Source organism: Zootoca vivipara, chromosome 3 (genome assembly GCF_965207765.1).
Source record: "Zootoca vivipara chromosome 3, rZooViv2.hap1.1, whole genome shotgun sequence".
Taxonomy (NCBI): Eukaryota; Metazoa; Chordata; class Lepidosauria; order Squamata; family Lacertidae; genus Zootoca; species Zootoca vivipara.
In genome coordinates, this window is record NC_142586.1 from 106,437,245 (window position 1) to 106,452,332 (window position 15,088).

Genomic DNA, 15,088 nt, shown 5'->3' on the forward strand with positions numbered 1-15,088 from the left:
CCGGCATTGTCCACAGACAGCTTTCCAGGTCATGTGGCCAGCATGACGAAACCGCTTCCACCACAACGGAACGCCGTGACGGGAACCAGAGTGCACGGACATGCCGTTTACCTTCCTGTTGCAGTGGTACCTGTTTATCTACTTGCACTGGCATACTTTTGAACTGCTAGGTTGGCAGGAGCTGGGACAGAGCAATGGCAGCTCACCCCGTCATGGGGATTCAAACTGCCAGCCTTCCGATCGGCAAGCCCAAGTGGCTCAGTGGTTTAGATCACAGCACCACCCGCATCCCTTGTGGACAAATATTGTATTCCAGTACGGCCACTGACAAGGGCGTACCCACCATGGGGCAAGTTAGGGCAGCTGCCCTACTCTAGAAGCCAGCTGGCAGCTGCCCCTCTCTAGAAGCAAAAGGACGCAGCGAGGGAGAGGAGGGGAGAGAGCGCAACACCCTCCTGCTGGAGCTCGCCCAGGCTTCGCTCGTTCAGCTCATTCTGCCGCTGCTCTTACTAGAGCAAACAAGGAGGGGGGAATGGAGAACCAGAATTGGAAGAGCTGGGGTGTGGATTAAAACACTGTACGTAAAACACCACACTCACTCTGATGTTCCTCCCAGGGATCGCGGTGGGAGGGAGGGGGGAAGAGAGCGAGAGAGAGAGAGAGAGAGAGAGAACTTGAAGCTGGCTGCTGAAGGATTGAAGTCAGTCTCTCTCTCTCTCTCTCTCTCTCTCTCTCTCTCGCAAAGAGAGGAGGCTGGACAGGGCGAGCCTTCCAAAGCTCCTGTGCCAGTATTTAAGATACAATTTGTTTCCTTGTTTCAGGTAGCAAATGGTCGGCACCACAGCTTTTACTCTTGTCCTTGGGGAGGGGGGATCTTTATCAGTTTAATGAAACCTCCAGCGATAATGAGGTGTGAAAGGAGTTCCGTTTTAACTGGGTGGTTTTGCATAAGGAGGCTTGGAAGGCATGGGAATGCAATGGTGTTATATCTTTCCCAATTGTCCTCCCTCCTTTGTGTCTTTTATCATCCAAGCTGTTTGGGCAGCCACTGTGTGATGTGATCTTAAAAGATGTGTGTTAGAAAGGGTGGGCATGGATGTCTCAGTTTTCTCTTTCAGCCTTAAAGGGCCAGCACCCCTTTATTGCTATAAAGCAGGCATGTCCAACAGGTAGATCATGATCTACTAATAGATCACTGGACGTCTGTGGTAGATCACTGGCTCCCCCCAAAGAAGCTCAGCAACTTTGGCTCCCCTAAAAAAAGCTCTACATCTTTGCCCTGAAGCCCCCAAAACAGGGCTTTCCTTCCTAAAAAAAGCTAAACTTTGACCTGAACCCCCTAAAACATGGATGGCTTTCCTTCCTAAAAAAAAGCTCAACAACCTCAACCTGAACCCCCAAAAGGAGGTAGATCAATCACTGCCAGTTTTTAACTCTTGGAAGTTGGCCACCCCTGCTATAAAGAGTCTGCATGTAGCTTCATTGGAAGCGATGGTATGTTGGCATTGACAACAGATATTTTTTATGTTGTTATGTATTACGGTTTTTAGTTTCTTTGCTGTCTCACCAATAGAAAAACCTGGGTGGTCACTGTTCGGGAATTTTATAGGGGGGGCACCCAAACGAGGCTTCATTTGGGAATCAAGATTGGCACAAATGCCCTCAAGGGGACCCCATTTGATCCTACAACACCACTCTAGTATCGCACCAACACGAACCCCCTCAAGATCAAGCCCTGTGTAATAAAGGCTCCCTTTCCTACCCTTTCTCTGTTGCCTGAGACTCTATGTAACCATATTTCTTTATGAATGAATACCGTGTATCTTTATTTCTAAATGAAACCCCCTTTTGCTACTCTGGCCAAGGGCTCTCAGGGATGCAGGGAACAGCCATAATCCTTTAAGCAAGAGGTCAGGTAGCCAGGGTGGTGCTCCTCTGCATATCCATAATCCATTCAGGTACCATCTCCTGCCATTCCCAACCCTCCGAAGCCAGAGGCAATACTCACACCTGGACCCTTTGCCCCCCCCCCCCGCCAGGTACTCAAGGATCCCCTCCCAGATACTTACTGGTACTTGCTTAACAATGTCCTGGGACATCGTGCATTGTTACCTTATGTTAATCCTGTTTACCTCCTGTTTACCTGTATGCTAATGCCCCTTGCCCCTTCCCCTTTTCTGACGTTTTACCCTGTCACAAGTGATGTATGTATGATGCTTTCGATGTACATTATGGGATGGTGGTGGGAACTTTTAAAAGTTCTTGCAGCCCTGTTCATGGTGTTCAGTCTGGCATTGAACCTGCTGCGCAGTAATAAACCTTGCTGTTTGCTCCGGATCGTGGCTGGACTCCTTCCTTTTATACTCTGCAACGACCACAGGCCCTTGCCTGATGAGCTGGGTGGCTGAGCATTCTCGCACCCAGAATTTTGCCCTAACAGTCGCTTTTTATCTTTGGGCGATGCTCAGAACAAAACAGGAAGAAAGCAGGTGGTGGACTTTTGGGGGAATTGGAGTCCTTTTACTTCTTCTTCTCTCCTTTAGGAGGAATATAACTTTCCATCTCCCTCTCATAACGAACTTTGCCACTGTTTGCCATGTCTTCAAACTTGCCTATTTGTTTTGCTGACATTGTCCACCATTCAGACGATTGGGTTGCATTTCGCAGGGCAGAAGAGTCCGGACCTTGGTGTATTCAGCTTGCTAGGCTTACAGGAATCCGGACGTATGAAAGGGGTCGGTCTCGCTGTGGGCAGGATTCCTGCATTACCGGGGCGGGGGGTTGGACTAGATGACCCTGGGGGTCCCTTTTAGGCCAGCTCTACAGGATTTCTGTGAGGGGTTCAAGTGAAAGGAGCGGCTGTAGATAGTTTCTGTGCTTCAGGCTGCTATCCTATACAGGCTTACCTAGGCATGGATTGATTTCTTAAGATGGTTGTGTGAAAATTATTATGGACAAAGTATAATTATGTAGCGCCTGTATTGTAGGCTCAGCTTATAAATATGTGTAAATAAGCAATACATCATAAAGACACCACTATCTCCACTGTGGAAATATGAACTCTGGGTAAGTGCCTTGGCCCCTGGAATCTCACTGTTGTGGATATTGGGGTGGCATGGAACAATATTAAAACTTGCAGTTTGCCCCCCTCCTCCATTCCCTCAATACTTTTCATATAATCATAGAATCACAGTACTCCAGGTGAGGTCTGACCAGGGCAGAATACAGAGGTACTATTACTTCCCTTGATCTAGATACTATACTCCTATTGATGCAGCCCAGAATGGGATAAGGCAAATGATGGGATAAGGCAAAAGCAGGCAATCTTTAATTTATTTCTGTACAGCAGGCTTTTCTAAGCTGATTCCCCTCCGTGTGCTTTGGACTACAACTCCCATCTGCCTCTGGCAGCGCAGTTGTGGTCCAAAGCACGTGGAAGGTGCCAGGCTGGCAAAGGATGCTGTTCATTCATAATATGAGTGCCCATGTGCGTAGTATGGGATATGCCTTGTCCTTGCTCTTGCGTAACCACAGCTGGTCCTCAGCAGGCTCATTGAGAATGTCCCTTTTTATAGCTGCTTGTCCTGACCTTTCTCTGATCCTCCTTATTATTTCCCTGGATTTCCCCTTTTGGTGTTATTAGACTGGAGTCAGTTTCACCTGGGCTTTGTAGCCCCACCCACATCCCCACTTTGTGACACCTCCCCTCCTGTGCCTTGGCCCCGCCCCTTGCCCCTCCCCTCCCATGCCTTGGGCCCCCCCTTGCCCCCCCCTAGTTTTGATCCTGGGTACGCCCCTGGCCACTGAAGCTAGGCAACACAATGCATGTTGGGCATTTTGGTGCAGCAGTCGTTGGACTTCTGAACATTTATCTCCGTGGTTAGCACCTCTTCTGATTGGGTTGCCTATTGTGGAATGTACATTAAAAGCATATTTTTTTATTTCCCCCCCCTGCCCTCCCCTGCAGTCTGGTTACTGTTCCAAGGAGACTGCTATGCACTAAACACCGCTGGAGCAGAAGTTTATGCTCCAAACAACTGGAAGAAATGCTTAATAATACGCTGCTCATTAAGCAGAATCGCAGCCTCTAGGGCAAGGAATTATACTATTGCTTCTGTGCTGGGAATGCAACAGTGCACAGGGAGGAAATGGCTTTATTAAACAGCACCAGGGGGCAGCTGTATCTAGGGGGCTGCAGGAATGGGCAGGTGGAGAGAGCCAGGACAATAAGTTTTAGGACGGTCCCTCTGAAAAGTAAATAATAAAGGGTTATCCAGCAGTTGGTGTGAAATGAAGACATTAATTGCTAGTGCATGGAAGAACATAAACAAGCAAAACCCACAATCCTGTTATTCCCCAGTGTGTTTCTGCACAACATTAAGCTCACCAAATGTCCAGGATGACCCAGCAGGCTCTCTCTCTCTCACAAAAACCCCCCAACCCTCCTGGTTTTGCTGTTTTGCAAAGTTTGTCAAGTCAGGCCCCTTGGAACACATACAAGGGGAAGGGCCATAGCTCAGTGGGAGAGCATCTGTTTTGCAAGCAAAACATTCCATCTCCACTCCCTTGTGTAAAGAATCCTAAACTAAGCTAGGATGGAACAATGAGCTAACTCGGTATAAGGCAGCTTCCTATGGGTGCTGGATTGCATTGAGCTTGGCTGGGAACAAGCTCAGGCCCCTACTGAGATCTAATTCTGTGCAGCGGGGGTTGCTGCCTAAAGCTTTGGGATCAGCTTTAATTGATGAAGGGATACCTCGGTCCGGTATACCTGAAGGAGCATCTCCACCCCCATCGTTCTGCCCGGACACTGAGGTCCAGCTCCGAGGGCCTTCTGGTGGTTCCCTCACTACGAGAAGCCAAGTTACAGGGAACCAGGCAGAGGGCCCTGTGGAATGCCCTCCCACTAGAGGTCAAAGAGAACAACAATTACCAGACCTTTAGAAGGCATCTCAAGGCAGCCCTGTTTAGGGAAGCTTTTAATGTTTGATGGATTTCTGTATTTTAACGTTTGATGGATTTCAGTATTTTAGAATTTCTGTTTTGTTGGAAGCCGCCCAGAGTGGCTGGGGGAACCCGGCCAGATGGGCGGGGTATAAATAATAAATTATTTGTCCATTGGGAAATGGAAAGCAAAACATAATCACAGTCTGCCGTAACAGTGAATGATCGTCCTTGCTTACTAACAATATAATGCACTTTCTATTACCCAGTTTAACCCTTTAAGATTACCCAGAAGAGTTTGTGTACGTTGCCTTAATCAGTGCTTTTTGGAGGGGGGGAAGTGCTGGTACTCACCATGAAGTTGTTACAGAAAGTGCCAAACTATTAACATTTGGAAAAAAAAACTGACAGTACTGCATATCCTTGAGTACCCCCAGAAAAAAAACAAAAACACTAGTCTTAATAATTCTTACAACAGTCCTGTGAGGTTGGCTTTTGCAAAAAGGCACGGGGAGGGACAGATAGGGCTCAGATTGCCTCACTGGTATGCCCAACCATGCTAGGGCAGCAAGCTAGCTTAGGGAGTGGTGGGCAGACCACATGGCCCACCTTTCTAATCCCTTTCCATCCCTCAGAACCTGCCACCTGAGACAGCTGCCTCGTTCTGTCTCATGGTAGAGCTGGCCCTGAGAGCTTAAAGCAGTGGCTTGCTCAAAGCAACCAGGTGAGTTCAGTGGCAAGGTTTGAGCCAGGCACATCCCAGCTCACAGCCCTGGCACTACCTGAGGAAGGCAGTGCTTCACTGTGTTGAATGTTCCATCAGCCCAGGCATTTCAGCCTGCCAGAGGGAGTAATCCCCACTCTTCCGCAGTGTTATGGACTGGTTGAATGCAGAGGAATGGTGGGAGGAACCAGCCAAGGGAAGAAGGCTCAGAGCCTGGAGAGTGGTGGTAGGACAATGATGAATGTTCAGAGGGAGAAGACGGGGAAGAGGAAGTGTCAGAAGCTGAAGAGGTATCTGGGAGAGTCTGTGGTAGACAGAAGTCCAGACTCAGAAGGAGAAGCTGAAGCAGGAGAGTTGGAGGAGGGAGGCCAAGAGGCAGAGATGATTTCACCTGATGAAGAGTCACAAGTGTCTTGCAACAAGCTCCTCCCGCCCTTGTCTCCCAGAACCAGTAAAAGCATGAAAAGGGTGGAGGAGAGGTTGGCTGCAAGGCACAGTCTTTGATCGCTTGGGAAAGCCCTGGAGAGGAGGAGACTTAAGATGGCTGTGAGGAGGCAGGGGCTTTCAGTCTTGGCAACTGATCCATGGGGCCAGTGGTCACTAGGCCTGACATTCAGCATTCAGCCAAGTCTGTGGAGATTGTTGGGCTTGCCAACAAAGCGTTAACTCAAACTTTGAACTGTGTTCTGGGTGGGTGTCGCCCAATCCCCAGAAGCCAATTTCATGGGTCATACAAGGTGGGGGAGGCCTATAGTTCATATGGCAGCCCATGTGTGGGCTTCTGCTGATCGGATTCTTTAGCCAAATCCCAATACAGTGGTACCTCTGGTTAAGAACTTAATTCGTTCTGGAGGTCCGTTCTTAACCTGAAACTGTTCTTAACCTGAGGTACCACTTTAGCTAACGGGGCCTCCCGCCACCGCCATGAGATTTCTGTTCTCACCCTGAAGCAAAGTTCTTAACGCGAGGTAATATTTCTGGGTTAGCTGAGTTTGTCACCTGAAGCGTCTGTCACCTGAAGCGTCTGTCACCTGAAGCGTCTGTAACCTAAGGTACCACTGTATGCTATGCAATCTCTGCTCAAGAGGAAGAGACTCTTGCATGAGGAGGCTCTGTTGTAAAGCACATGAAGAAAACTCCCAGTTCAATCCTGGGCTACTCCAGGTTGTTGGTTGCTTCTTCTTTTTTTAGGCTGGGTAGGATGCAGGTGGTGCTGTGGGGGGTTAAACCACAGAGCCTAGAGCTTGCTGATCAGAAGGTTGGCAGTTCAAATCCCTGTGATGGGGTGAGCTCCTGTTGCCCGGTCCGAGCTTCTGCCAACCTAGCAGTTCGAAAGCACGTCAAAGTGCAAGTAGATAAAGAGGGACCACTCCGGCGGGAAGGTAAACGGCGTTTCCATGTGCTGCTCTGGTTCGCCAGAAGTGGCTTTGTCATGCTGGCCACATGACCCGGAAGCTGTACGCTGGCTCCCTCGGCCAATAGAGCGAGATGAGCACCGCAACCCCAGAGTCGGTCACGACTGGACCTAATGGTCAGGGGTCCCTTTTCCTTTACCTTTAGGATATAATAGGAAAGACCGCCAGCCCAAGACCCTGGATGGCTGCTGCCAGTCAGAGTAGTCAGTACTGGACTACATGGAGAAACAGTATGATGCAGTATAAGACGGCTTCCTCTGTATATTTACAGATGGTGAGTGTTTATATGCAAGATCTTTAATCAATGATTTTTAAAAAAACTTGCTTAAAACATTTGGACTTTACATTCTTAGCTGGATTATGATTATGATTATGATTATGATTATTATATACTGCCCTATACCCACAGGTCTAAGGGCGGTTTACAGGATAAAATCAGAATATAAAACCACAAAATACATAATCTAAACAAAAACAACCCAATAACCCCCACCCCTGAGCATCTCTGCTTACTGACAGTAAATGCAAGATATGCAACCCCGAAAAATCATGCATCCTAGCATCTCCGCCTCTCCACCCCCATATAATTTCTGTTGATAAATGTCATCTTGCACATTTCTCTTTTTTGTTTTGTTGTTGTTGTTGCCCGGCTGAAAACATACACCTGCAAAAGGCACTGCCGAAAGGCAATCACGTACCACAAGTCCCAATAAAAATCAAAGAGAAAAGCCAAATTATATTGCCATGACATCTGTCCTGCCATCTGCTACAGCTCCCACAAACAAATTAAACCCATCCAGCGATTATCCTGATGTTCTTTACTTTCGGCATAATCAGCCCCGGCTTACAGTGGCAAAATAAGCATGGAACACTTCAGGTTCAAAGACTATCAAGCCTGCAATCCTGTTCATGTTTTCCTGGAAGTAAGCTCCACTGATCCCACTGGGACTAATTTCTGAATAGTTGTGCATAGGGTGGCACTGCTGCTATTCAACCCACGAGTGACTCCAAAGATACAGAACGATGAGACATAAACCCCCCCACCCCACCCCACCCCAACCCTTTGCTACTTCACGCTCCTTGAATTCTCATATGATGAAGGAATGCTAGCTCCCTCCCCATTTCCATTAAAAACGAAGGAGAGAGCAATCCGAGGGCTGATTCTTTGACAAGAGGGAGATCCCTTCAGCACCACTTTGGGTCATGAGCAAACGAGGGTGCGAATGAACACACGTTTCATTTCCCGTATTTCATTTCAGCCGAAATGAAAGCACAGGTGGGAAAGTTATGGTGACTAAATTGGGCCTCGGTATCTAAAGGTTGCATTTGCGGCTCAGGACCCCAATGCCTTATATATCGTCTCTGCCCACATTAACCCACCCAGACCCAGTGTTCATCATCTGAGGTCCATCTCTGTGTGCTCTCTCAAAGGGAGCTGCACAGAACAGGCCTTTTCAGTGGTGGCTCCTCGCTTACGGAATGCTCTCCCCAGGGAAGCACACCTGGTGCCACAATTGCCTACTTTTAGGTGCCAGGCCATTTTTAAAATCATTTTCAGTCAGGCATTTGGCCTTTTACTTGTGGTGTTTCAGATCCTGCAGCCTCCTTTAGTGGGTAGGATGTATCAGACCTCCTTTTATTCACCTCCTTTGAAGGTGACCCGGAAACTGTGATTAATCCAGAATGCATCAGCTAGACTGGTGACTGGGAGCGGCCGCCGGGACAATATAACACCAGTCTTGAGAGATCTGCATTGGCTCCCAGTACGTTTCCGAGCACAATTCAAAGTGTTGGTGTTGACCTTTAAAGCCCTAAATGGCCTCGGCCCAGGATGACTGAAGGAGCATCTCCACCTCCATCATTCTGCCCGGACACTGAGATCCAGTTCCCTCATTGCGAGAATTGAGCTTACAGGGAACCAGGCAGAGGGCCTTCTCGGTAGTGGCACCCGTCCTGTGGAACTCCCTTCCATCAGATGTCAAGGAAATAAGCAGCTATCCTATTTTTAAAAGACATCTGAAGGCAGCCCTGTTCAGGGAAGTTTTTAATATTTAATGCTGTATTGTTTTTAACACTCGATTGGGAGTGGCTGGGGAAACTCCGCCAGATGGGCGGGGTATAAATAAATAAATTAGTAGTAGCAGTAGTATGTGGATGTTTTCTGTTTTGTTTTAGTTTTGTATTGCTTTTAATTTTTTGTAAGTTGCTTGGAGTTTATCTTTGTTTTATTCTTTAAAAAAACCAAATACTTTAATTAATAAAGCCCTTTACAACTTGAGACCAGTTTACCTACAAGGTTATCTTACCCCTAATGTTCCCACTTGGCCGCTTCGATTGGCGGATTTGGCACTACTATTGCCTTCATGCCTTCTTGGAATATCAGGCCAGTGTTGGGAACAGAATGCTGGAAAAGGCTCTAACGCACACAACTGGCTGTATTTAAAATATAGACATTGGTTACCATCTACTGTAGTTCTCCTAAATCAGGAGTTGCCAAGGTGTCGCCTTCCAAATGGGTGACACTCAGCTGGAAGAGCATGAGGCTGCTAATCTCTGGGTTGTGAGTTCAAGCCCTAGGTTGGGCAAAAGATTCCTGCATTTCAGGGGGTTGGACTAGATGACTCACGTGGTCCCTTCCAACTCTACAATTCCATGATTCTATAAAATGCTCTCCAGCTACAGCTCCCAGCAACTGTTATGGCCAACAGTCAGGTGTGATGGGAGCTGGAGTCCAACAGCACCTAGAGTGCTCCACGTTGTGCTATCTCCATCCTGCAGCACTACCTGACAAACTATTTCAGACCCTAGTTCTTAGCTACATTGTTCTAGAATTTGTGATTCAAAGCAGCATAGTCCCCCACACCTCACATGCTCCCTGAAGCGGCTTTGTTTGCTGATGTGAACATCTTTCTTTACACACACACACCCAAATTGCTTCCTTTTTGAATGGCACGCACAACAATTTAATTGTCGTGTCTACTGGCAAACGAGAACTGTTTATCAGCAACCACACATGGGTAGGAGCAATAATAGTTCCGTGTGGCAAGCACTGCCTTTGCTGTAGCTTATGGAATCCCAAACGCTGTAATCATATTAATGCATGACCGTTTGGGATGCAACTATAACTGGAAGGAGGCGAAGCAATGCTTTGAAAGCTGTTCATCTCCCTCCCCACCCCCCAAGATAGGGGAAACCCTTGGGTAGCGTATAATACTCCAGAAGCTGAATAAACACACAACTGATTTCTGTAGGACAAGCAGCCAGATAACACTGTTAGCACATCATATTAGTACTGGTCCCAGCAGAGGAGGGTCCGTGTTCCAGAAAATTATATTGGGGGAAATGCCCAAACCTTACATTGCAAGGGATGACAAACAACGTAAACAGAAAGAAATTCCATGCCCTGTCAAAGATACTGCAAATCCTATTAAACTTGGAGAGAAGGGTGGTGGGGTTTGTGGGGTTTTTTTAGTAGATTTGCATATGCTTGTTCCTCTCTCCAGTGACTGGGATATGTAAGAATATTCCCTAGTTCTTTTTGATTTGGAAAACTGTAGGTTTCTGTCTCTCCCTCCTTCTCTTCCTCTTTTCATAATGCTGCACTCTTTAAGTAGATGGGGAGGGGAGCAGGGAGGACAGAAATGTCCCATATGTAATAGCAGGATTTTGCCACAGGGTGGTACACCATGCATATTTAACTGAAGAGTTTTGTAATTCATCTGACAGTCTAGTGAGGCCCCCCTCTGCCAGCCGCAGTCCACCAGTAATAGGAACAATCTGGAGGCATCAAAAATAACTTGATTTCTGCCAAAGGCTTGCATCTTCTAAAATAAGAAACAAGGACTCCCTTCGCAGAATAGCGTTTCATTTACAGCAGCACAAATGGAAGGCTCGGTCTTAACTAGTGTTAAGCTTAAAAGAGAGGAGGAAGGTGGGTTGTTGTTGTTGTTATTGTTGTATTGACAAAGTTCTTGTTAAGGAACTGAAATTAAAACTGCTGATATTGCAGTCACATCACAAATGTGTGGTGTGACCATACAGTGGTACCTCGCAAGACGAATGCCCTGCAAGACAAATTTTTTGCAAGACGAATTCGTTTTGTGAAAAATTCATCTTGCGAATCACGATTTCCCATAGGAATGCATTGAAATTTAATTAATGTGTTCCTATGGGCAAAAAGAAAAAAGAAAAGAAATTTCATTGCATTCCTATGGGAAACCACGATTCGGAAGACGATTTATTTATTTGTTAAAAATATTTAAAGGCTGCCATTTTTATACTGCTAAAATGGGGTGGTGTACAGCAATAAACTATTGTTTAAAAAATAGTACAAAGTAAAGACGCTGTGGGTTAGACCACAGAGCCTAGGGCTTGCCAATCAGAAGCTTGGCGGTTCGAATCCCCGCGACAGGGCGAGCTCCCGTTGCTCGGTCCCAGCTCCTGCCAACCTAGCAGTTCGAAAGCACCTCAAAGTGCAAGTAGATAAATAGGTACTGTTACAGCGGGAAGGTAAATGGCATTTCCGTGCGCTGCTCTGGTTCATCAGAAGCGGCTTAGTCATGCTGGCCACATGACCCGGAAGCTGTCTGCGGACAAATGCCAGCTCCCTTGGCCAGTAAAGCGAGATGAGCGCTGCAACCCCAGAGTTGGTCATGACTGGACCTGATGGTCAGGCGTCCCTTTACCTTTACCTTTAATAATTAAAATGGCTGGCCATTCAAAAAGCTGCCTCGGCTTGTTGGCATAAGAAAGTCTTCAAGAGATACCTGAAAGTCAAAAGTGAGAGGGTGCCTGCCAAATGTCTGCTGGAAGAGTGTTGCATAGCATGGGACCAGCTACATTAATACCTGACTTCTAGCTGAGGTCACCTCTGTAACATGAGGGACAACTAACAGCCACCCCTCCAGATGGTATCAAGGAATGAGCTGGGAGAGTAAGGGCTCACTCAGACAGTCCTCAAGGTAACTTAGACCAAAGTTGTCCAGGGTTTTGTATAACATCACAAGAGCCTTAAACCTGCCCTGGGAGTTTGTACTTCGCAGGGTGGTTTGTTAATCATCTACTTGCAGTAAGAATGAGTGCACACAACTCTAAAAGGTGAAAGTAAAGGCACTCATCTCGCTTTCAGACCAAGGGAGCCACCATTTCTCCAGACAGCTTTCTGGGTCATGTGACCAGCAGGACTAAACCGCTTCTGGCGCAATGGAACACCGTGACGGAAACCAGAGTGCACGGAAATGCCGTTTACCCTTCCCACCACAGCAGTACCTGTTTATATACTCACACTGGCTTGCTTTCGAACTGCTAGGTTGGCAGGAGCTGGGACAGAGCAACGGCAGCTCACCCCATCACCAGGATTCAAACCGCCAATCTACTGATCAGCAAGCCCAAGAGGCTCAGTGGTTTAGACCACAGCACCGCCCATGTCCCTTTTACACAACTCTACCACTTTATTGACTCCACATTCTTCTCACCCAGGGGTTCCCAAACTGTGGTCCGTGAGCTTCATTCATTCATTTGTGGATTTGTGGTTGAAGACAGGAGATGGCACATTGATTTTTAATTGTATTCTTGTTTTATTTTTTATATTCAGTGTGATTCACTTAACAAGCCCTGCCAGTGAAAGACCTGTGCAAGAACTTCTGCTTCTGCAACAGGGTCTTTCCTCTCTCATCTCCCTGTGTGTGCTGCAACACCCCCACCAATAATAATAATAATAGTAATAATAATAATATAAAAATATATGTGTATATGTGTAAGAGAAGACCCAGAATTGTGTGCAGCAGGGCCAGCCTATGAGCATGACACCCTAAAATGGCAACTCCCTCCCCACCAGGAAAGAAGGGGTGAGAGGAGAAAGAGCTACATCAGGAACAAGGGGGTGGAGGAGTGACATCAGGATCTGCTGCCCTGATGGATCCTGCTGCCTGAGGCAGTTGGCTCACCTTGCCTCATGGGTGGGCCAGCCCTGGCATGCAAGGGAAGGAGAGAGGGGGTCACTCTGCCAATCAAGCTGAAATGATTGCAAGAGTGTGATGTTGAATTCCACCCACTGTATTTTACGGCATTACTCCTTTCAATCTATGGCATTCAAACTGAGGTTCGATAAAAGACAACACATAAGAAATAAGAACGAGCAATAAAAATACAATTAAAAATCATTAGGCATCTAGCACAGCACTTTGCCGTGGCTACAAGAGACAGGAAAACCAGGAAATGGCCCATCAAGACCCTCAGCCGTTTTGAAGTCATCTGTGAAGGAAAAGGGAACCCCCCATTCTAACCAAATGGGTAAATGAATGGGCCTACCTCTCTCACACGATCTGCCCAGATAGCCTGTACCGGAGCAATCGCAGACATATCTATTCCAGCCGTCCCTACAAGCTCCACTGTTCCTGCAGGGATTACTCAAGCATGGCTTTGCTGTTTCTCTCGAACACGAGGGTTTCACCCCGGAGGTGCTCTGGATTTCTGCCATTTGGCGGATGTCTTTGCTCTGGCCATCGATAAACAGGTCCCGAATGCAGCCCACATAACCATAATTGAGAAGCGCTGTCCAGACCTCTGTTGGAAAGACAAGGCCTGCTTTGTTTTCTGGCAAGCCTCCAAGGTACAAGTCGTCATCTAGGTCCAAGATCTCACTCTCTCCAGGTGCAGTATATGGTGTTCGCATAGTGTTGACGGAAATGGTACCTGTTTAGGAACAAAACACAGTTTTTTGTTTTTGTTTTGTTAACAATGGAGGAAAAAATGCACAACTGTCACTAACAATCTTCTTCTATCCCTTCATTATTTCCATTTTTATCCCACTTGTAGGACAGATCCATGTTCCCAAAATGACTTTTAATCACAGAAGGAACAATGATTACAAGAGAATAAAAAAAGGTTTAATAACAGTGCGTACTTTTAAAAAGCACACACACATATTGGGGGGGGGGAAATGTAGCCTTCTTCATTCATTGTTTTAGCAATCATTTAAAGGGAATTTGCATTAAAGATGAATGCATTGTATAAAGTTTTCCATTCATGTTTGTTTGCTTATAAAACTAGACCTGAAATTGGGCATATCTAATGATCCAGTGGTGATACCATGCCTTTATACTCCACGCCATTTGGTTGGGAAAATAACCCACAGAGGAATGGCTGAGTCTCCTGCTTCAATGAATAGATTGGGGGAAAACCAATCAACTAATGACTGAATGTGTGAATGCAATTTCAAGAAATGGAAACAAAACGAATGGCACTTTTTTTAAAAAAAAAACAGAAATATAAAATAAAAAGGGGTTCTTGCACACCCCTACGACCTGCGAAAACAGCAGTGGCACAGAAAGGCACAACTGCATAAAGCAAGGGTAACTGATATACATTTCAAGGGAGCCAAGGACATCCTATCGAGGTAGGTTTTCACCATCCTCCTGTGCACAGAGAGGGAAAGGACTAACTTGAACTCTCTAGGAAAGTTTATTCCAAAGAATGTGTCACTGTGGAGAAGACTCTGAATCCATTAGCCACCATTTGCATCTTGGGTGGTGGGGCTGCTCATAACAAGCCCATTATAGCAGAAGCACCAGAGGACTACACAGCGGCAGCCCAAACCCAGTCCACCAGAGTCTCTTTAAGCCTGGGACACCCAGGGCAGGGCCTGTGGAGCCCATACCCCCTGATGAGCCAGGCCCTTCCACACAAGGCATCTGCATCTTGTAGCAGCTGGTGACACAGTGTGTGTAGGGCTCTGTTGCCCCCTTGGTGTCTCAACACTTCAGGTCATTCCCTGAGAGGAAGAGGTGGAGGTGTGGAGTGCTTGGCGCAGTCATGGCAGCACAGCCACTCTGATGCTTCTGCCACTACACACCACACAGCACTGTGCCTCCCTGCCATCCTACCTGTTGCTAATGCCTGTACCCTCATGCCAACCTGGCAATTTTGCAGGTAACACACCTGGAAAAACTCTCAGAAATGGGAAGTCCAGTGGCCAGTTCCTCAAAAGGGGATGTGAGAAGAGTCA

At 47.0% G+C, this 15,088-nt stretch overlaps 1 protein-coding gene across 30 annotated transcripts in view; it reads right to left on the reverse strand.

Moving 5' to 3' along the window:
• Positions 1–15,088, reverse strand: part of NRXN1 (neurexin 1) — a 961,778-nt gene that overhangs the window by 503,601 nt on the left and 443,089 nt on the right. For all 30 annotated transcript variants that reach the window (XM_088666850.1, XM_088666849.1, XM_088666847.1 and 27 more), the window contains one exon: positions 13,393–13,776. In XM_088666850.1, coding sequence (XP_088522976.1) covers positions 13,393–13,776 — 384 coding nt within the window. The remainder of the gene's footprint in view (positions 1–13,392; positions 13,777–15,088) is intronic.